At 45.8% G+C, this 22551-nt stretch overlaps 1 protein-coding gene across 2 annotated transcripts in view; it reads left to right on the forward strand.

The window, feature by feature from the left end:
- Window positions 1-22551, forward strand: part of CMTM8 (CKLF like MARVEL transmembrane domain containing 8) — a 96047-nt gene that overhangs the window by 30685 nt on the left and 42811 nt on the right. The window contains exon 1 of one of the 2 annotated variants that reach the window (XM_013973449.2): window positions 5775-5834. The exons of the other annotated variant lie outside the window; for it this stretch is intronic. Within the exon in view, the coding sequence (XP_013828903.1) occupies window positions 5790-5834 (45 nt within the window). The 5' untranslated portion in view covers window positions 5775-5789. Of the gene's footprint in view, window positions 1-5774; window positions 5835-22551 lie in introns of those variants that run through there. 2 annotated transcript variants of the gene reach the window in all.

Here is a 22551-nt window from a genome sequence, read left to right on the forward strand (position 1 = left end):
CTTTTGCCTGCTTCATTCTGAACTCCAAGGCCAAACTTGCCTGTTAACTCCAGGTATCTCTTGACTTCATTCTTTTACATTCTGGGCCCCTGTGATGAAAAGGACATCTCTTTTGGGCATTAGTTCTAGAAGATCTTGTAGGTCTCCATAGAACCATTCAACTTCAGCTTCTTCAGCATTACTGGTTGGGGCATAGACTTGAATTACTGTGATACTGAATGGTTTGCCTTGGAAATGAACAGAGATCATTGTGTCATTTTTGAGATTGCACCCGAGTACTGCATTTCGGACTCTTGCTGACTGTGAGCGCTACTCCATTTCTTCTAAGGGATTCTTGCCCACAGTAGTAGATTTAATGGTCATCTGAGTTAAATTCACCCATTCCAATCCATTTTAGTTCACTGATTCCTAAAATGTCGATGTTTGCTCTTGCCATCTCCTGTTTGACCACTTCCAATTTATCTTGATTCATGGATCTAACATTCTAGGTTCTACGCAATAGTGCTGTTTACAGCATTGGACTTTACTCCCAGCACCAGTCACATCACATCGCAACAGCTGGGCGTTGGTTTCGCCTTGGCTCCGTCCCTTCATTCTTTCTGGAGTTGTTTCTCCACTCTTCTCCAGTAGCATATCAGGCACCTACCGACCTGGGGAGTTCAGCTTTCAGTGTCTTATCTTTTTGCTTCTTCCTACTGTTCATGCGGTTCTTAAGGCAAGAACACTGAGGTGGTTGGCCATTCCCTTCTCCAGTGGACCACGTTTTGTCAGACCTCTCCACCATGACCCATCCATCTTGGGTGGCCCTGCACGGCATGGCTGATGGTGTCATTGAATTAGGCAAGGCTGTGGGCCATGTGATCAGCTTGATTAGTTTTCTGTGATTGTGAGTTTATTCTTTCTGCCCTCTGAGGGATAAGAATAAGAGGCTTATGGAAGCTTCTAAATGGGAGAAACTGACTGTAGGGGAAACTGGGTCTTGTTCTGATGGGCAGGGCCGTGCTCTGCTGCTGATAATTCGCTTCAGTCATGTCCGACTCTGTGCGACCCCATAGACGGCAGCCCACCAGGCTCCCCCGTCCCTGGGATTCTCCAGGCAAGAACACTGGAGTGGGTTGCCATTTCCTTCTCCAGTGCATGAAAGTGAACTCATTCAGTCGTGTCCGACTCCTAGCGACCCCATGGACTACAGCCCACCAGGCTCCTCTGTCCATGGGATTTTCCAGGCAAGAGTACTAGAGTGGGGTGCCATCGCCTTCTCCAGGGCCATGCTCAGTCAGTCTTTAATCCAATTTTCTGTTGATGGATGGGGCTGTGTTCCCTCCCTGTTGTTGACCTGAGACCAAACTGTGGTGGAGGTGATGAGGATAACGGCGACCTCCTTCAAAAGGTCCCATGCACGCACTGCTGCACTCAGTGAGCCTGATCCTGCAGCTGGCCGCCGCTGACGCATGCCTCTGCTGGAGACTCCTGGGCACTCACAGGCGAGGTTGGGTCAGTCTCTGGTGGGGTCACTGCTCCTTTCTCCTGGGTCCTGTGCATACAAGGTTCTGTTTGTGCCCTCCAAGGGTCTGTTTCCCCAGTCCTGTGTGAGTTCCGGCGGCTCTGTGGTGGGGTTAATGGGGACCTCCTCCAAGAGGGCTCATGCCATACCCAGGTCTGTGGCACCCAGAGCCCCTGCCCCTGCGGCAGGCCGCTGCTGACCCGTGCCTCTGCAGAAGAGACTCAAACCCTTACAGGCAGCTCTGGCTCAGTGTCTGTGGGGTCTCCTGGGGTGCACGAGGTTTTGTCTAAGCCCTCCGAGTGTGTCTGGAGTGTATGGGATTTTATTCTAAACGCGATTTCACCCCTCCTACCGTCTTGCTGGGGCTTCTGCTGTGCCCATGGACGTGGGGTCTTTTTTTTGGTGAGATCCAACATCCTCCTGTTGATGGTTGTTCAGCAGCGAGTTGCACTTTTGGAGTTCTCGCAGGAGAAGAGGAGCGCGCACCCTTCTACTCTGCCATCTTGGGTATTATTGTCACCCTAAATTACATTATTCGTTCTAGTGAAAAGTCTTTGCTTCAGAGAAGCCCCTGGAACAGAAACGAGACTGGCCTGTATAGTGTAGAAAATCAGAATTCATCACCAATGTGTAAAAGTCAGAAATTTTAGGAAAATCTGGATTTCCTCTGGCTTTCCTGGCGGTCCAGTAGTTAGGACTATGAGCTTCCCCAGAGCAGGGGGCACAGGTTGGATCCCTGGTCTGGGTACTAAGATCTGCAAGCTGTCTAGCACAACCATCCCCCTCAGAGAAAAAATCTAGATTTCCATCTTCTCTGGGAAAATTGGATCAAGGCACAACACTGGGCTCACAGTCGCTTGTGGCAGTCATCCTCTGGCCTCTGCCTGTAAGAGTGTTGGTTGCACGCATGTTTGACTGTTGTGACAAAGCCCAAGATAAGGGGCTGAAACCAGGCAGGAACGTGTTTCTGTCCCACCCAGCAGCCACGGGCTAGTGGCACAGAGCGGACGGGGCGGCTCTGCGGTGCCAGGCTCCTGCCACCTGTGTCCTGTCCTCGCTGTGCCCTGTGCAGGGGCTCACCATGGTCCCAGTGCCGCTTTGCTCGTCATCATCACATCTGCTCTGGGAGGAAGACAGTGGAGGGTGCAGCCCTCCAGGACCCAACCTGAAAGCTGCACGTGTCATTTCTTCTCTGTTGGCACGTCCTGTGGGTGTGGCCACGCCTGGCTGCAGCGAAGGCTGGGGAAACGTGCTCTCCGTCTGTATGACCAGGTAAATAGCCAAAGCCCACTTCTTCATGAGCAGAGGAGGTGAGAGTGGGTCTTGCTTTATGCCCCCCGAGGCCCCATGTGCACCTTTCTGCAGCCCTCCATCCTGGGCAGTCTTCTTGCTACTGAGACCAAGAGTCATTGCTGTTCCTTGTGGGCTTCACGCACTTGTGTTACCTGCTTGGTCCCAGGAGGCATTTAAGGTTGCTTTCTCAACTGTGCCCTGATGAGCTTTTTCAACATGACAGCCCCACCTGTCGTACTTCTGCTGCCTCTGTTTAGAACTCCCTTCCCTCCCTTTCCATGGACAGAGGAGCCTGGCGGGCTACAGTCCATGTGGTCTCTAAGAGTCGAACACGACTGGGCGACTTTCACTTTCCATCTTCACTTTCCCTCCCTTTCAGGCCTGGCAAACTCCCCCTGAGGATAACTCACCTCCTCCTTCCTTTCCCAAGTTGAGTTCTCTCTGCTTTGTCCCATCCTAATACACAAACTGCTAATTCTACACGTTACCTGTTATTTACCTTCATATCCTGAAAGCCTACAAAATACCTGGTATGTAATACAGAGTAATGATCAGCACCATTTATTGAGTGTTCAGAGAAAGGCACTGTCTAGAACTTCTATACACATTTTGTAATGTACCGCAGTGAAATAGCGTGTTGGTCATGGCCTTTCTAGTTGTGGGTGATGGAAACTTGACCCAGACTGACTTGAACAACAACAGAAAGGAGGAGCATTTACTGATTCATGTATCTGAGAAGGAGAGGTGTGGGCCTAGCTTCAGCTACAGCGGAAACCAAGAGCTGAAATAAAATGATAGCAAATCGCAGTCTCTCTCTCCATCTCTTGGCCATGCTTTCTTCAGTGTAGACTTTGTGCTTAGGAAGGCTTTCTCTGCAGGATGACAAAGATGTCACCCACAGTTCTATAGTATTTTTATAGTTACTGATCCCAGGGAAAAAGAAGAACATACTCTTTCTCTTCATAGTGATAACCAAGTGCTGGAGGAAGCCTCATATGGGCCTACGTTGGTTGTATGGCCATTCCTTGTCCAATCAGTATGGCCAGGGAGACCGAGTACACGGACCACACCTGGGTCATCTGTCTGCTTCTGGTACTAGGGAATGGAGTCAGCCCCACTCAGATTACATTGCAGAGAAGCTGGATCTCCAAGGAGGGAGATAAGAGGCAAGAACACATGCGCATTATATCTAGAACTACCCTTATCCTATTTTATGGTTGAGGCTAAAAGAGGTTATGGAGACCTAAAAGCACAACCAGAAAGTAGCAGAACTGGGATTCAAATCAGGTCTTTCTGACTCCAGATGCTGGGTGCTTAATTCACTGCACCTAACTTTTTCGAGCCAAAGCCTTTAGCTGTGTGGATCACAACAAACTCTGGAAAATTCTGAAAAAGATGGGAATACTAGACCACCTGACCTGCCTCTTGAGAAACCTATATGCAGGTCAGGAAGCAACAGTTAGAACTGGACATGGAACAACAGACTGGTTCCGAATAGGAAAAGGAGTACGTCAAGGCTGTATATTGTCACCCTGCTTATTTAACTTCTATGCAGAGTACATCATGAGAAACACTGGGCTGGAAGAAGCACAAGCTGGAATCAAGATTGCCAGGAGAAATGTCAATAACCTCAGATATGCAGATGACACCACCCTTATGGCAGAAAGTGAAGAGGAACTCAAAAGCCTCTTGATGAAAGTGAAAGAGGAGAGTGAAAAAGTTGGCTTAAAGCTCAACATTCAGAAAACGAAGATCATGGCATCTGGTCCCATCACTTCACGGGAAATGGAAATAGATGGGGAAACAGTGGAAACAGTGACAGACTTTATTTTTGGGGGGCTCCCAAATCACTGCAGATGGTGACTGCAGCCATGAAAGTAAAAGACACTTACTCCTTGGAAGAAAAGTTATGACCAACCTAGATAGCATTTTCAAAAGCAGAGACATTACTTTGCCAACAAAAGTCCGTCTAGTCAAGGCTATGGTTTTTCCTGTGGTCATGTATGGATATGAGAGTTGGACTGTGAAGAAAGCTGAGCACCGAAGAATTGATGCTTTTGCACTGTGGTGTTGGAGAAGACTCTTGAGAGTCCCTTGGACTGCAAGGAGATCCAACCAGTCCATTCTAAAGGAGATCAGCCCTGGGTGTTCATTGGAAGGACTCATGCTGAAACTGAAACTCCAATTCTTTGGCCATGTTATGCGAAGAGTTGACTCATTGGAAAAGACCCTGATGCTGGGAGGGATTGGGGGCAGGAGAAGGGGACGACAGAGGATGAGATGGCTGGATGGCATCACTGACTCAATGGACATGAGTTTGAGTAGACTCCGGGAGTTGGTGATGGACAGAGAGGCCTGGTGTGCTGTGATTCATGGGGTTGCAATGAGTCGGACATGATTGAGCAACTGAACTGAACTTTTTTGAGAGTGAATGACCCTGGAACTCCATCTTTGTATGGGGAAAAATGAGGTTTGCTGCCCATATGTATGACTGTCAGAACACTGAATTTTCTTATAGCCCCACCATGGGAGGAATTTGTGTAGAAGCACACATTTAGGGAACTTCCTAGTGGCCCAGTGGTTAAAACTTCACCTTCCAATGCCTAGGGTGCAGGTTTGATCCCTAGTGGGGGACCTTAAATCCCACATGGCTTGTGGCCAAAAAACCAGAACATAAACAATAGAAGTAATATTGTAACAAATTAAATAAAGACTTTTAAAAATTACTACAGATTTAGCTATAAATTCCACTTTCCCTGGAATATTTCCAGTGCTGTACCTGGAAACACTTTCCTTGGCTGGTATAGAACTCATTTTACTTGCACGGAAGTAGGAGGAGTTGGGTAGCTGGATTCTTTTCTTGGAACGTGTTGATTGCTTTAGTACACACATTCCCAACTGAGGCGATGTTATCTGCAAGGGAGGGAAAACTGGTTCCAGTTTGGGGGAAGTGAAGAAAATCTTCCTGTTATTTATGTATAAGTGCATCTGGATGCGGGCTTCTCTGGTGACTCAGCAGCAAGGAATCTCCCTGCAGGTAGGAGATCCCAGTTCTGTCCCTGGGTTGGGCAGGTCCCGTGGAGAAGGGAACGGCCACCCACTCCAGTATTCTTGCCTAGAGACTCTCATGGACAGAGGAGTCTGGCAGGCTGCAGTCTGTAGGGTCACAGGGTCAGACACGACTGAAGCGAGTAAGCAGCAGGAGCGTATGTACATATAGCGCATAAATGCACGTGTGGTTTATCTGTGGTATTTTTAAAAATAGTTTTATTTAGGCATAATTTATGGACCGTAAATTTCGTCTGTTTTTAAGTGTACACTTCATTATTTTTTAGTAAATTTACAGTTTCTTAAAAATATTCATTTGGCTGCCCCGAGTCTTAGTTGCAGCGCATGGGATCTGACCAGGGATCAAGCCGGGGCTCTCTGCATTGGGAACGTGGAGTCCTAGTCACTGGACCTCCAGGGAAGTCCCGGGCGGTTTGTTTTTTTGATGTTTGTATGAATTCTTTGTGTATTTTGGATATCAGCCCCTTATCAGATACATCATTTGTAAATCCCCTCTCCCATTCAGTAAATTGCCTTTCCAGTCCAAATTCCAATGGTGTTGGTGGTTTTCCTTTGCTGTACAAAAGCTTTTTAGTTCAGTGTAGTCCCACTTTTTTTTTTTTTTTTTTTTTTTTTGTACTTTTGCTTTAGTTGAGCTTGCCTGAGGAGACATACACACAAAGATATTGCTAAGACTGAGGTCAAGGAGCTTTATTGACAGTTATCATAAATGGATGATGAATTTTGTCAAACTCTTCTGCATCTAATGAGATGATTTTTATCCTTTATTATAATGTGGTATATCACGTTGATTGATTTGCAGATATTAAACCATCCTTGCATCCCTGAAATGAATCCTACGAAATCATGGTGTGTGATTCTTTTAGTGTCTTCCTGAATTTGGTTCCCTTATATATTACACAGGATTTTTTTTGCATCTATGTTCATCAGAAATCTTGGCCTATAATTTTTTCATCCAATTCATTCTCAAACCCACTCCAGTCAACCTGTCACTATCCCACCCAACCAGATTGGTCAGGGTTGCCAATGGTGCCATTTTGCCAAACCCAGTCATAAACTTTCGGTCCTCATCTTACTGAACCTACTTTGACCCAGTTGACAATTGTTTTTTTCTTTTAAGTACTTCCTTTCCTTGGATTTGGGCTACTGTCCCAAGTCTGTCCTTATTTCTTTGATGTGCTCCTCATCTCCTTTCCTGGCACCTTCTCATCTCCTCAGGTCTAAACATGGGAGTGTGAGGACTCAGGCCTTACAATATTTTTCTTGCCTGTCTATCCTTATTGAATTCCAGAATCATGGCTTTAAACTTTCTCTCTCTATGTCTATGACTCCCAGTTTGTATCTCCAGCTTGAACATCTTCCCCAGATCCCAGATTTGTATATACCAACTTACTGTATCTCTTGTATATTTCATCGACAACTCAGTGCTAAGTGCCAATACACAGGATAGGGAACCATGTTTAAAAAACTCATGGGGATGCAATGAGCAAAATCCAGACTATGCTTATAGGACAAATGACCCAATTTCTTAAATAAAAAAAAAAATTTAAAGAAAAAAATAATGAGAGTAATGGAAGAGAAACCTTATAAATTAAGAGAGACTTAAGAGATAAATGTCAGTTGTAATATGTGGACCTTACTTGGATACTGATTAAAATAAGCAAATGGTTAAAAAAATAAATTATGAGATTATCAGGGATATTTGAATATTGATAAGTATTAAATATTACTGCTAATTTTGTAGCCATGATAATGGCTGCTGCTGTTGAGTCACTTCAGTCGTGTCCAACTCTGTGCGACCCCATAGACAGCAGCCCACCAGGCTCCCCCGTCCCTGGGATTCTCCAGGCAAGAACACTGGAGTGGGTTGCCATTTCCTTCCCCAATGCATGAAAGTGAAAAGTGAAAGTGAAGTCGCTCAGTCGTGTCCGACCTTCAGTGACCACATGGTCTGCAGCCTTCCAGGCTCCTCCATCCATGGGATTTTCCAGGCAAGAGTACAGGAGTGGGGTGCCATTGCCTTCTCCGTGATAATGGTGATTTGGTTATATTAGGAAAAAAACATTTTTTAAAAAAACTACCCAGAATGTTGTCAGTTCTCACCAAGGTCTGTGATCCACAGACCACAAGGGACAATTATACATGAAATTGCCTTTTGACTGATCTCCATGCTTTTACTACCTGTTTCCAGCAAAGCAGCCAGCGAGATCCCACTAAGATGAGTCACATTATACCCCATCCATCTCACTTGGAATAAAAGCCAAAGTCTGTTCAGACTGCAAAACCCTGTGTCCTCCTCCCCTTCTGGGTCGGCCTCTCCAGCCACTCCGCCTCCTGGCGCCTGCCTTGTTTTTCTGCATAAACATTTATCACCATCTGACTACCTGTAATTTTGGGGCGCTGATACTCCCACTAGAAGGAGAGTGATGTGAGGACTGAGACTGTTTATATTGTTTGTTTCTAAACCCCCAAGGGCTTGAAATATCTCCTCACACATAGCAGACTCTAAGTAAATGTTTGTTACAAGAAAAACATGTTTCATGGTGGGGAGAAACGGAAGACTTTAGGACGAAAATGTTTACAAAGGTTCCTTGGGAGTGAAGGACAGTCATGAAACACGGCTGAGAAATGGGCCCCAGCCCGAGTCGTGGCGAAGCATGTGGTTGCCTAGGTCGGGGCTGCCGCCCCCTCATTGCCGTGTTGTTCTGTCGCCTTTTCCCCAGTGGGGCGGGCTGTCATTTTATCTATGACAGCTGCGTATCACTAGGCAGAACGTGGCCAATCAGTTCTAACAAGGAAGTGGAACTCGCTCAGTCGTGTCCAACTCTTGGCAACCCCGTGGACTGTAGCCCACCAGGCTCCTCTGTCCATGGGGATTCTCCAGGCAAGAGCAGGTTGTCATTCCCTTCTCCAGGGGATCTTCCCAACCTAGGGATCAAATCCCGGTCTCCTGCATTACAGGCAGGATCTTTACTGTCTGAACCACCAGGGAAAGGCCACTTGAATTTCTTCTTCTTGAATTGAAGCACAGTCTCTTGAACTCGTCCTCTGTGGCTAATACTGACCATCATGTGGGGCTTCCGTCCCTCCACCCCATGGCAGGATGTTTATTGCTTCTGGCTCCCAGGATTCATTTGACAGCAAAAAGACATCTTCAGTATGTTTCACACACATGCCCACTCCCTGCCCCCCTGAAGAGAACTGGGGTATCAGAGAGGCTTCTAGAAGGAATAGTGAAGAAATGAGGCGATCCGTGCAGAGGCTCCAGTGCACGGTTAGTTTATGGCTGGAATATGATGCTCTGGATATTTGCAATGCCTTTGGAGTCTTTTCTGAAACTCAGTTTGTAATTATTCACTGAGTATTTTATTTGTAGTTCACTTGTTTCTGAAGAGTTTAAAGTAGCTTTTCTAGTATATATAACCCCCCCCACACACACAAATATACACTGAAATTTAACAAAAGTGGGGAAAGCTCTAGCCCGGGAGAGCAGGAGGAGGCAGGTGAGTGAGCTCTGGTCGGGGGTGGTGAAGCGGGGTTCAGTGGGGGGTCACCTGAAGCCCATGCTTTCTGCCGCCCACCAGCCAGGAACTGGGGAGGTGTGCTCCCGCCCTTGACTGCCACACTTTGCTTCGTCATGCATCGTGTTTCCCCCCGCCACCTTTGGTCATCAGATTGTGCTTTTTACTGAGAAGTCTAAATAACTGGCTCTATAGCATCATTGAAAAAGGTGGATTCAGGACTTTGAGTAGACATTCTAGATGATTGGTGTCTATCTCCACCTCCTGCCGAGATCACGGCTCCCAGAGGCCATGAACTGTGACTGTTCCTCTCGTTACTCCAGTATCTGGAAGGCAGGAGGAACTCGGTAAATATTTTATTGAGTAAATGAATGGTGTTACAGTTCTCCTTACTGGAAAGCAAGAAGCCAGTCAGTTGTTTGAGCGAGAGTTTGGTTGGTTGTTTTTTTTCCTGGCTTGTTTGGTTTTTTGTGTGTGTGTCGATTTTTTTTAAAAGTTGTGTTAGTTTCGGGGTACAGCACAGTGATTCAGATATATATATATGTGTATATGTGTGTGTGTGTATATATATTCTTTTTTAAGATTCTTTTCCCTTATAAGTTATTACAGAACATTGAGTACAGTTCCCTATGCTATATAGTAGGCCTTGCTGATCATCTGTTTTATGTATGTGTGTATGTAAATCCCAGCCTCCTGATTTATAGCTCCCGTGCCCCCTCCTGAGTCTTTCTGAGAGTTCGCTCACATGAGCAGTTATACCAGGAATGTTGAATGGCATCCCGGATCTTGTCCTCAAGGAAACTTGAGAGAAGCTTCAGACGTAGGGTCCACCCGGCCTTTCCTTGTCAAGGGAAAGTTGCAGGCCTGGCATCACAGAGCAGTTGAAAGGGGGGCAGCGTTTCAGAGGCCCCAACAATGCAGTCTAGGCACACACTTGGGCTCATCCCACCCGACCCAGGAAGGGAGCTTAGAACCCTCCGGGCATGTGGAGGGCAGCCCCTAGGCGTTCCTGCTTCCGGGGCAGCAGTGGGTGCCTGCTGGAGGTGGTTCAGCTGGCAGGCACAGTAGTGAAAAAGCAGGGCCCTTGCACAGAGTTACATGTTAAACATATACTGGAAAATATATATGCCAAAGTGGATGAAATCCCTGTAATTTCTGTAAACTAGTTAAATGTATTGTGCCTGTCTCAACGTATCAGTGTCCTGTTTTTAACGAAGTACTACAGTTATGTAAGATGAGAGAAGCTGGGTGATGGGTACCAAAGACCTCTGGATACTATTTCTGCAACTTCTTATGAGTCTATCATTTAAAATAACAAATTTTTAAAAATTAATTGTTAAAGCAGGGACTAGCACCAGAGCTGGCTTCAGCCCCACACTTCCCTGTGCTGAGCAGTAACTCTGTCCCTTATCCGTACAGATAACTACATATCACTCCGTGCCTCTCTCCCCTTGGGCATGTAAACTCCCTGGAAGCTGTATTCGTTTTGTTCACTGTTAAATTCCCCTCCGCTTAGCATGGAGCCTGGCACCTGTTTTTTGTACCCGGGTGTCTGAGTGAAGGTAGCACAGGTGACTTAGAATCCGAGGCTCTTCGGTGCTGTGGCAAGAACGATGCCATTTCCTCCGGGCATTGGGAGAATTAAGTGTCCATCATGTGGCTGGGGGCTGAAGCTCCGATCCTTTGGCCATCTGATGCAGACAACTGACTCACTGGAAAAGACCCTGATGTGGGAAGGATTGAAGGCAGGAGAAGGGGGCGCCAGAGGACGAGATGGTTGGATGGCATCACCGACTCGGCTCGACGGACATGAGTTTCAGCAAGCTGTGGGAGATGGTGAAGGCCAGGGAGGCCTGGCGTGCTGCAGTCCAGGGGGTCGCAAAGAGGCGGACACGACTGGACAGGAAGGACAACAATGTGGGTAGAACTCAGGGCCTGCCTGGGGGCAAAAACTGAGAAAAACATCCGGACTGTGTGTCATGCTAATTCTGGCGAAATTAGCATGACATGTAGGGGTCGGCACACTCTCGTAAAGAGCAGAGAACGCGTTTGGGCCTTTGCAGGCCATGCAGCTCTGCAGGACAGTGAGGAGCCGTGGGTAATCTGTAGCTGAGCGAGCCTGCCTGTACTCCAGTGCAGTTTCACTTGCAGACATTGGAACTTGAACTTCATATAGCTTTCACTTTATGAAGTGTTTGCCTTCTTTTATTCCTACCCCCCACCCATTTTGAAAATATAGAACCCACCGTTAGCTCATGGGCCTGTGGACTCTGCCTTTTCCCCTAGCCCGCTCTCCATATCACTGGCACACACGGAAGCTCTGGAAACTCGAGCCTCTGGGGGCAGAGTTCATATTTCCCCTCACAAGGAGTCGGCTTAATGATCCCTCTGTTGGCCCGGAGGAAGGCTGCTCCTCTGGCCTCAGGAGACCCAGCCTGCGTCGCCGTCAGGAAGCCCCTTTCCCCTGTGTGGGTTTCACAGAAGCCCCCTCAGTTCCAGGCTCCTCACGGTGGTCTCTTCGGGTGACTTGTCTCCTGGAAGGTCAGATGGGTTTGGGCTCAGCCTGCTCAGCCTGCTCCGCCCCAGGGGGCGTGATATGCCCTTCAGCCCCTTGGTCACCCACCAGTCTCCACTCTGGGGTTGGAGCTGAGATGTGCAGTGGGGTCAGGTTTGGGGTGTTACTCATCTTTTAATTTGGACTGGCTGAGAGCCACTGAATCCTCTTTCCTGACTAAGCAGTTAGACTCAGGCAATGAAGAATCAATAGGCTGCTTTGAGAACTGACATACAATAGCACATAACCACTGTTTTTATTGGGTACCTTCTGTAATAATTGAACCCAGATAAGGTAAGGGAGTTCCCAGCTAGAAAGGAGTAAGGTAAGACTGTCTCCATTCCTTTAGACACACACACAGCCAGTCTGTTCTTAGCTGGAGCTTTTCCTTCAGTGTTTTGTTTTTATCAAAACTAGCCTGACACAGTCATAATTTTTTTCTCAACGTTTTATTTAAACCTCCTAGATATTTTGTTCCTAAACAGCCAATGTCGTGACTACTTTTACTCCTAAAATCATGACATACTTTAGGGGCTAATACTTTTAAACTACTACTAGGTAAATTATTTTCTTAGTGTCAAACAAGTCTTTTATTTTGTCTTTGTGTACAACAAGAATTATAGTTATTCTGCCAATTCAGGACACAATTAAATTAGAACATTGGATTTAGGAAGGTGAAAGTTTAGCAAAATATCTGAATGTCTGTTGGGAAGCTTTTAAAAGTTGATCGGATTGGTAGAATCTGAATAAATGTTTTAGAAAATTATTCTTTGAATAAAAATCTACATGTTTCATATATTCTGTCAACCATATAGAGATGGCCAAATCAATTCCATTTCTGTACACAAACAATGAATAGTTTGCAAATACAGTTTTAAAAACTTAATATACAAGACCTTTATGGAGCAGAACTATGAAACTTCATTGAAAGGTAAAGATCTAAAAAAAACAGAAAGCTATACCATGTTCATAAATGGGAAGCATCCGTATTGCACAGATGTCAACTCTTTCCCAAATAATTTCATTCAAAGTAATCACAGTCCAAATCACAAAGTCTTTGTGTGGGTACGTGTAAGGTAAATCAGGCTGCTTCTAAACTGTGTTCGCATGTGAAGCAGGCTGATAGTCTGAGGCCAAATTTGGAGGACTTTGGTGCCGGAATATGGAGTTCAGATATGATTAATATGGCAGTGTTTATTAGACTGGGTCAGAAATGTAAAACAAAATTTTTTTTGCCTAACTTTAACGTTATAAGCAAATTCTGGAGATTCCCGGTTTACCCAGGGGTTGCCAGGCGTCTTCAGGGAAGACCCTTGCATTTGTGTTCGCGTCACCTCGGTGCTGAGCTGCAGTCATCCATCATGGACTAATGATGGAAGAACAAGCAGACTGATTTTATAAAGGTCAGCTTAGGCCGAGTGAGGCCAGGTGATGCCAGAGCTCACAAAGGGGCTTGCAGCAGCTGGAGCGAGTGACTGGAGAATTGCACCGTCACACAGGGCATGACACACGGAAGAGCTGGCACAGTGCGCTTGGCACCATATCTGAATTTCAGGGAGTGTTCAGTTTCATAAAATCTGGCCACCGAAAAACAACTAGCTGTGTTGATTTGAAGTTTATTGGATTTGTGGGGTTTTCTTCTATTTAATTGCAAATTTGATTTTGTTTTATCAGTGTGAAGGAACCATAAGTAAAAGACGTACGTTTAAGAGACAGACTCAGAGACTAAAGAGAATGAACTTACGGTTGCCAGGGGCAAGGATGGGGGGAGAGCAGGGATAGTCACAGGGTTTAGGATGGACATGTCAACACTGCTGTATTTAAAATGGATGAGCAACAAGGGCCTACTGTATAGTGCAGGGAACTCTGCTCAGTGTTATCTGGCAGCCTGGATGGGAGGGGAGTTTGGGGGAGAATGCATACATGTGTATGTATGGCTGAGTCCCTTAGCTGTTAACCAGCTGTTAACATTGTTAACTGGCTACACCTCAGTACAAAACAGAAAGTTAAAAAAAAAGGTCTATGTTTAGCTCTTGTTCATACTGACATTACACGACTTAGCTGTCGCTGAGGGCTATTGTAAGAATTATTTTCACTTTTTTTTTTATTAAAAAAATTTTTTTGGCCATGCCATGTGGCTTGTGGGATCTCAATTCCCCGACCATGGATTGAACCCCAGGCCCTTGGCAATGAAAGCACGGAGTCCTAACTGCTGGACCACCAGGGAATTCCCTGTTTTCACTTTAAAGAGGCTCATGTACTATTCAAAGCTGAGAAATACTGAAACATGCTGAATAGGACTGGACTGTGATGTAGATTTTAAGTTTTCTTTCTCCACTGGCAATCTGATGGGAGGGGAGAGGGACAATGAATTTCAGTGGAGAAATTTGTTTGTCTTAGGTCAACTGTTGAGAAGTCTTTAGGCGTTTCATTTAATCAGATGAAGAAACTGAGAACAGTTAAATGGCTTATCGAAAGCCCCGTAGCTGGAAGTGAAAGGAGGATGCCAGTTCAGCTCGAATCCCTTCTATCAGGCTGTCTTACAGGGGTGAACAGTGGCCTCACTGGGTGGTGATGGCTGGATACAGGAAAGGAATGAATCTGGAAACCTTATTTCTTGAATTTTCCTGTTCCCACCTAACAGAGATATCTGGCGTCTGCCTGGTGTGTGGTGAGTTAAGTTAAGCCAGTGGCCTAAACTGTTAAGTCCTGGGCCCTGCATCCTGCCTCCTTACACAATATTTATTTGTCTGTCTATTTATTTGTTCATTGTTGGGTGCTGCATTCCCCCCCCCCCTTTTTTTGGCTGCCGTGTGGCATGCAGGATCTTAGTTTTCCGCTCAGGGATCAAACCTGCATCCCCGGCAGTGGCAGCACTGAGCCCTAACCACTGAACCAGCAGGGAAGTCCCGAGTCTTATTCACCTTGAACAGAGCACTCAGCGAAACTCAGCCTTGCCTGCTTTCGCCTGAGTGACAAGTGTCCTCCACGCATCTGTTTCCAGGCCTTTGCTTTCGCAAAGATGGTTGAAGCCTAGGATGGACCGTGGACGTGCGTTCTCGTGTGTTCAGCCCAGCCCACTTGGAATCCACTTTCCTTCGTGGAAATCCGGTTTCCCTCTGCCACTCCCTTGAGCATTCTGCTCCTGGTACATTACTGGCCCACTGACCCTGGAGAGGTCAGCTGCACTCCTGGAGCCGTTATTAAATGACCTGCTGGGGCTGTGGGATGGCTTCACCCAGAGCTCTGGCAGCATTATTCCAGGAACGATGCCCTTAGGGGAGTGTAATGTTGCTTCACATGTTCCTGTCCGACTTGAGGTTCCATGGGTTGTGACCCCTGCTTTGTTCACCCAGATTTTTCTTGGGAAGAACAGGGGCTAGATCAACCACAGAGGTGCAGGAGGGCTGTGTGCCCGCATGTTTGGGTGCCTTAGTGTGTTGTTGGAAGAAGGCAATGGTACCCCACTCCAGTACTCTTGCCTGGAAAATCCCATGGACAGAGGAGCCTGGTAGGCTGCGATCCATGGGGTCGCGAAGAGATGGACACGACTGAGTGACCTCCCTTTCACTTTTCACTTTCATGCATTGGAGAAGGAAATGGCAACCCACTCCAGTGTTCTTGCCTGGAGAATCCCAGGGACGGGGGAGCCTGGTGGGCTGCCATCTATGGCGTCACACAGAGTCGGACACGACTGAATTGACTTAGCAGCAGCAGTGTGTTGTTGATCCTTGGCCCCGCCAGTAGAGGGCAGCAGAGCAGCCCACCTAATGTCCACATTTTCTTTATTTTAATAAGCTTCATGAGGCTACCTTTTCAGCTCTTTCCCCATGTTTGCTCTCAAAAGATGGTTGCTTTTCTGGAAGATTTGTGTTCTAGCCACTGGACAAAGAGACTAAGTCACTCTATTATGTGTTAGTGTTGCAAGATGATTTTAGGGAAATTGCCCTCTACTTTTGAAGAGGGATTGCACCAGTTCCTGGCCTTGAATGGACACATGACTTGAACTTCTTCACCAGGCTATTTATTCTCTTTTATGAAGCAGCATTCATGACATCAGCGCCTCTTGTGGGATAAATGGGAGCCTCACCCGGAACCCCTCCTGGCTGGTCTCAGCCCTGTCTGCTGCTGGGGTGGGCGCTCCAGGCTGCTTTGTCTGCCTGAAATCCCAGGAATGTCCTTATAGTGTCTTGTGCAAAATGGTGGTGGTGAAAGATAACAATTTCTTCTATTGTTCAACAGCCTTATCTGGAAGAACATTTAATTACCAGCTTGTGGTAGTTCAGGAAAATAAGATTGTTAAACTCAGGGGACTTTGACAGTTGAGATAGGAAAAGAAGATCTGTATGTGGGAAGAATTTGGAGTAGTTTGGGTACAAATTTAAGTATTTGAAGTGTTTGTTTCTGAGGGAGCCCTAACAGTTAAAAGTTAAAGATGCTGAAGGAACCCAAGTGTGGGTGGAGGTAAAGAGGTCTGGTTTGTGTTCCCAGCACACATCATGGTTATTGGCCATGTTCCTTGCTCATAGAATTTCTGCATAATCTCAATAATCCCCTGGCTAAAAGCTTTGTGTATTGGAAGATCTAAAACATGAGACATGCAATAGACATATGACTTTGTTTTTAAATATCTTCCCTTTTCTTAAAATTTTTTCTTCAGAACTCTGGGTCTATTTCCAGGGAAACCCTAGCTAGGAATTTCCTTATATCCAGTTTCTGCTTATAAAATGAAAACAATCCTGATTTTATATTTCATTTGCTCTTAGCAGCCAGTCCCACATGGCTAGTTTAATCCCATCTTGGTTGGATTCACACCTTAAAGAGTGTGGTGTGTTTCCTGTGGAGAACAGTCCACGGTCCCGGACGTACAGCGTGAGGTTTAGAGGATGTCAGGGCACCGTTTCCGAATGTAAGTTCTCTTCCTTCTACTACTCCTTTTTGGAGAAGAGTTCAAAAGGGCGCATTGGATTAACTCAGTGATAATGTTGGTTTAGGTTACCCAGTATTTTGTAAACATGTTGGAGTACTTTGGGTTAATCATGGGAATGCCAGGATTCTATCTAGCTTGGCTGTTCCTACACTAGAGAGAGGTTTTTCTTACATGGGGGTCATTGAGAAACATCAAAAACCAGTGGAAAGGAATTTTTAAGAAAAATTTATCCGAAACTTAAATATAAGGCAAAAAGAGATTACCGAGTATGCTTTCAATATCCCACTGGAACATTGTTTAACAAGCCTCCGGCGGAGCACATCATATTCTAGGGCGGAAGCCAGCAGTTTTTTTTCTGTAAAGTGCCACTTAGTAAATATTTTAGGCTTTGCAGCCTGTTTGGTCTCTGAGGTAACCAGTGAGCTCGTTTTGTGAGCACAGCCATAAACAGTGCATAAACAAATGCATTCAGCTGTGTCCCAATAAAACTTTATTTATGGACTTGTTGACATCTGAATTTCATGTACTTTTCATGTGTCATAAAATATTTTTCTTTTGATTTTTCCAACCATTTAGAATATAAAAATCATTTTCGTTCACAAGCCCTATGAAAACAAGCTGATATTAATAAGTTGCAAATGATTTTTGTCCAATTAAGGTGTAGAATGATTTCTCCCATGTAGGGAAGGCCCATCAAGGGTAAAAGCTTTATGCCCTAATGGATGTTAACTAGTTTCTTGTTTGATTTTTGTTTGTTTTTGGCACAGCTTGTGAAACCTTAGTGAAAGCGGGGAAAAGTACGAAATGGAATCGTGTGCCTCTGTTTATGCTGCCGAGTGTCTTTCACTGGATCTTTCTGTTCCTGTACCTTAGGGCCACTTCTTGGGTCAAAGCTGGTGTTTGAATCTGAGAGCAAAGATTTCCTGGGCTAAGGGAGGAAAAGAGGAAACACAGCTTCGAAAAGGCAGGTTGGCATCCCAACAAGCCAGGACCTAGGGGAGAGAGATGGAAACAGCAGATAAGGAATCAGAGGCCCTTTTAAATTAACCACTACTCTTGTGGGTGCTTAAAGCCCCCTGAGTACTTCAAGCCCAGAGGAGAGCACCTCTCAGAAGGTGTTGCCCCCTAACCTTTTGGGGAGGTCAGGGGTCTCTTGCGAACCAGGGAAATCGAAGGCTCCTCTCCTCATAAATTTATGCACACACACCAAGTTTTGCCTGTACCTTCAGGGTCTTTTGAAACCCCAGATAGAAAGAGATTGACTCACTAAATTTAAACAAAACTCCAGGGCCTTTGGTGTAGAAACTTGTCGTCTCTGGTCTCTAATGCCCAGTGGCCCTATTAAACTGGTAAAACAGGGACGTCCCTGGTGGTCCAGTGGTTAGGACTCTGCGCTTGCGCAGTGAGTTCGAATTGGATCCCTGGTCAGGAACCTAAGAGCACGCATGCCACACAGCATGGCCAAAAACGAACAAACGAAAAACTACAAAAATTACAAAAAGTAATTTTCTCTCTCTAACCCCTAACCCTCACAGTCAGCCTCACACCCAGCTGGGCAGCCTCCTCCTGTTCTCAGCGAGTTGCTCTTGGTCACCATTACCTGAACTCTTCAAAGTCCAACTGCATAAGTCCCAGAATCCAAAATAAATAAATTTGGGTTGTAAAGAAGAAAGGTTTTTTAAAGAAAATCCTTGCTGTCTTATTCTAAGTTGCTGAGAGTCACTGCTTGCTGGAACGAAGGCCTTTCCTGGCAAGATTTCCCTATATTCTTATGAGAACACTTGTGTTAACATGTGGCAAAGATGACTTTAATCTTCGCTAAGGATTCACTTGGTGCATGCCTACGTCCTGAAGCCTGTTACTGTAGTAGTCATGAGAAATTTCTAGGATTTTTGAGAACTCTGATGCATCAAAACTTCTGGGTTCAGCTCCCATTCTTAATGTGGCAACAGAATCAAAACATGATTAGATTCAAGATTTTTTCTTTTTAATTGTAAATCTTAGGTTCCAAACACTTAAAATAAGTCTGGTCACCTATCTTCAGATTTGAGGAACAAAATAAGGGTCTTAATACTTTCTTCCCCATCACGTGATACGTTTCTGAAGCGTTCTGGCTTGATTGCATATGGATAGCAACAGATCTATACTTAGCTTTCTTTTTACTCCCAACTTTAATTTTGAGAAATTTCAAATCTGTAGGAAAAGTGAAAGAACAATTCAGGGACTTCCCTGGTGGTCCAGGGGTTAAGAGTTTGCCTTCTAATGCAGAGGGTTTAATCCCTGGTTGGGGGGAACCCACATGCTTCTAAAACATAAAACAGAAGCGATAGTGTAACAAATGCAATAAAGACTTTAAAAATGGTCCATGTCAAAAAAAATTTTTTTAAACAGAAGAAGGAACATTTCAACCCACTTTTGTAGACTCCATTTAAATTCCCAGTTAGCATTTTGCTGCACTTGCTGTGTCTCCTTATGTGTACTTATTTTAATTTTTGTTCCGTTGCTATGAAGTTTCAGGTATGATACTCCCTAAATACTCTAGTGTGTCTCCCAAGAACAAAGGTACTCTTATATAATTGCAGTCATCTTCACACTGAAGGCATTTATTAATAGCGTCAGTTCAGTGCCGGTGGTTTAGTTGCTAAGTCCTGCCTGACTCTTTACAACCCCATGGACTGTAGCCCACCAGGCTCCTCTATCCATGGGATTTTCCAGCAAGAATACTATAGTGGATGCCATTTCCTTCTTCAGGGGATCTTCCTGACCCAGGGACCATACCCATGATTGTTAGTGCAGCTCGTGTTCACACCCGCCGAATGTCCTTTGCCGCCCCAGTGTGCCCCAGTGTGCCCCAGTCCTGCCCTCTCCCTCTGCCTCCTGTCTCAGGGTCCAGCCGGAGTCACACGTTGCATTTGGTGGCCACGTCTCTTTGATCATCTTTAATCTGGGAGTGTCCTCAGCCTTTTTGTCTTAGGACACTGACATTTAGGAGTCTAGGCCATCTTCTGGAATGCTCCACAGCCTGGTTTGTCTGCTTCCTCGTGATGAGATTCAGGTTAGAGCATTGGGGCGAGGATATGGGTGAGTGGTGCTGTGTATTGCTGATCAGGGCCCCTCAGGAGGCACGTGACCACGGGCTGTCCCCATGACAGCGTGGCCGAGTGTGGTCCCTGGGTTCCAGGCGTGCCTGCGAGATCTTGTAAACTGGGGCCCTCCTGTCCTCAGTCTGCAGGGGCCTATTTTGAAATCATGTGCATGTACTTTACCCTAATGCACTTTCACCCGCTGATGTTCTTCTTAGCCCTGTTGCATCTGTTGCTGGAGGCTGCAAGGAAAAGCAGAAAAGAAAAAGAAGTGAAAAGCAAAGGACATCCAGTTAGATCTGTGTAGAACCATCCCTAGTGCTCCTTTATTTGTATAATTGCAAGGGATGAATGCTGTGAGCGCTCTGTAGTTCCCAGAGTGTACAATCAGTCTCTGTGAACAAAAAGAAGCTTAGCTGGGCTCCGTCTCCCCATAGAGACCTCCAAGGCAAATATTTGTCTGGGGTCGGTAGCCTGCAGTGATTACTGAAAGTCTGGGTGAGGTTATAGAAATGCCTGGTGTTTGCCCTGGTGGCGTGCACAAGACAAATGAGGCAGAATTGTGTGAGCATGGTTACACGTCGCTTTTCATGTTTAGTTAACAGACAGAACAGGGACATGGGCTTCAGCAGCCCTGGCCGGATAAACAACCTCTGCAGAGTCGAGAGAAGAGTCAGCACTGTCTACTGCTGACTTAAAGGGACACTGAAACTTTGTAAATAAAAGGTTTGAGTGCAAAATAGCTAACCAACAAGGACCTAGTGTATAACACAGGGAGCTATACTCAATATTTTGTAGTAACCTATAAGGGAAAAGAATCTGAAAAAAATAAAGTGTAATTAAATCAGTGTGCGGTACACCTGAAACTAACACAGTAATGGAAATCAACTGTATTTAAATTAAAAATAAAATAATAGGCTTGGCTAAAACCTTAGAATCTTTCTGCATGGATGTGAAACTTTGAGTGGATTTTGTTTTTTATTTTATTTTTAAAATTTTTAGTAGAGTTAGTCGATTTTCAATGTTGTGTTACTTTCTGCTGTATGGCAAAGTGTATCAGTTATACATATATCAAGTGGATTTTGTATTTCCTCTTTCCCCTTAGAGAAGTGAGCTAAGACATTAGTTTGGAGCAGTGGATGTGAACCATCTAAGGGAAGATGTTGGCCATCTGAATGCTCCTGGGGAGGTATTCTGCAGAGCATGGTGTAATTTGGTTGTCTAAGACGTTTGTTTCAAACATGCTCATTGTTTGTAAAGTGCCATCTCAGCATCGTAGCATCATGTAGCCCAATCCTTTATGACACTGATTTTCAGCCAGGGAGTGGTTTTGACCCATAAGGAACAAATAGCAAAATCTGGACCCACTTTGGCTTGTCACAACCAGGAAGATGCTTTGGGCATCTACCAAGTAGAGGCAGTCTGTCAGTCACTCGGTCGTGTCCGACTCCTTTCGACCCCACAGACTGTAGCCTACCAGGCTCCTCTGTCCATGGAGTTCTCCAGGCAGGAATACTGGAGTGGATTGCCATTTCCTTCTCCAGGGATCTGCCTAACCCAGCGATTGAACCCAGGTCTTCCACACTGCAGGCGGATTCTTTACCAGGAGAGCTGCTAAAACACGCTTCAGTGAACAGACACCATCGTCCGCCACACACACACATACATTGCCACTGACCAAGGAATATCAGGTCCAGAATGTCAGGAGTAGCAGGGTGGAACAGCTCCTTTTTATATGGTTTATCAGCAAATGTTTGCAGTATATGAGGCACCAGGTATTTGAAGAAAATTAAGTCACTCAGAAGACTGATGCTGAAGCTAAAGCTCCAGTACTTTGGCCACCTGATGTGGAGAGCCGTCTTGCTGAAAAAGACCCTGATGCTGGGAGAGATTGAAGGCAGGAGGAGAAGGGGATGACAGAGGATGAGGTGGTTGGATGGCATCACCGACTCAGTGGACATGAGTCTGAGCAAACTCTGGGAGATGGTGAAGGACAGGGAAGCCCAGCGTGCTGCTGTTCATGAGGTTGACTGAGCAAGTGAGCAACCACAAAGCTGATCGCCTCGTTGGGAAAAGAGACAGCAGAGGATCTCCACATTCTGGTACAGTCATGTTTGCATTTACAAGCCACCCTAGCTGTTGGAGAGGAGCTGGTGCAGCAGGCTGTGAACAGGAACTTCCTTTGCGTTGGTGTTTACCGGGTGAGTCAGTGTGGAGGGTTACAAAACCACTCTTCTGCTCAGACCTTGGCGTTGACCCCTGCGAGGCATCTTACTACTTACCCGTTAGCCACCTTTCCCTCTACAATGCCAACCGTACTTAGGGTTTAAACATAAATCTTTGATTTTGGGGTTGTTTTTGCCCATGAAATGTTTTCTTGACTTTCGAGGAGATCTTAACACAACTGTATTTGCATAAATCTTCCCACTTCGTTTCTTTTGCAGTCAGCTCTGTGCTGTTGACTCAGTGCGTTTCACTCCCCACCCATCCGTCGTGTTGCCTCTCATCGCTGCATAGCCCTCCTCGGAGTGGACGTCGGTTAGCCGTGCTCAGGCTGTGGCATAGACAGTGGGGGAAGGGACTTCGGGGCGGAGACT

This window comes from Capra hircus, chromosome 22 (assembly GCF_001704415.2).
Source record: "Capra hircus breed San Clemente chromosome 22, ASM170441v1, whole genome shotgun sequence".
Lineage (NCBI taxonomy): Eukaryota > Metazoa > Chordata > Mammalia > Artiodactyla > Bovidae > Capra > Capra hircus.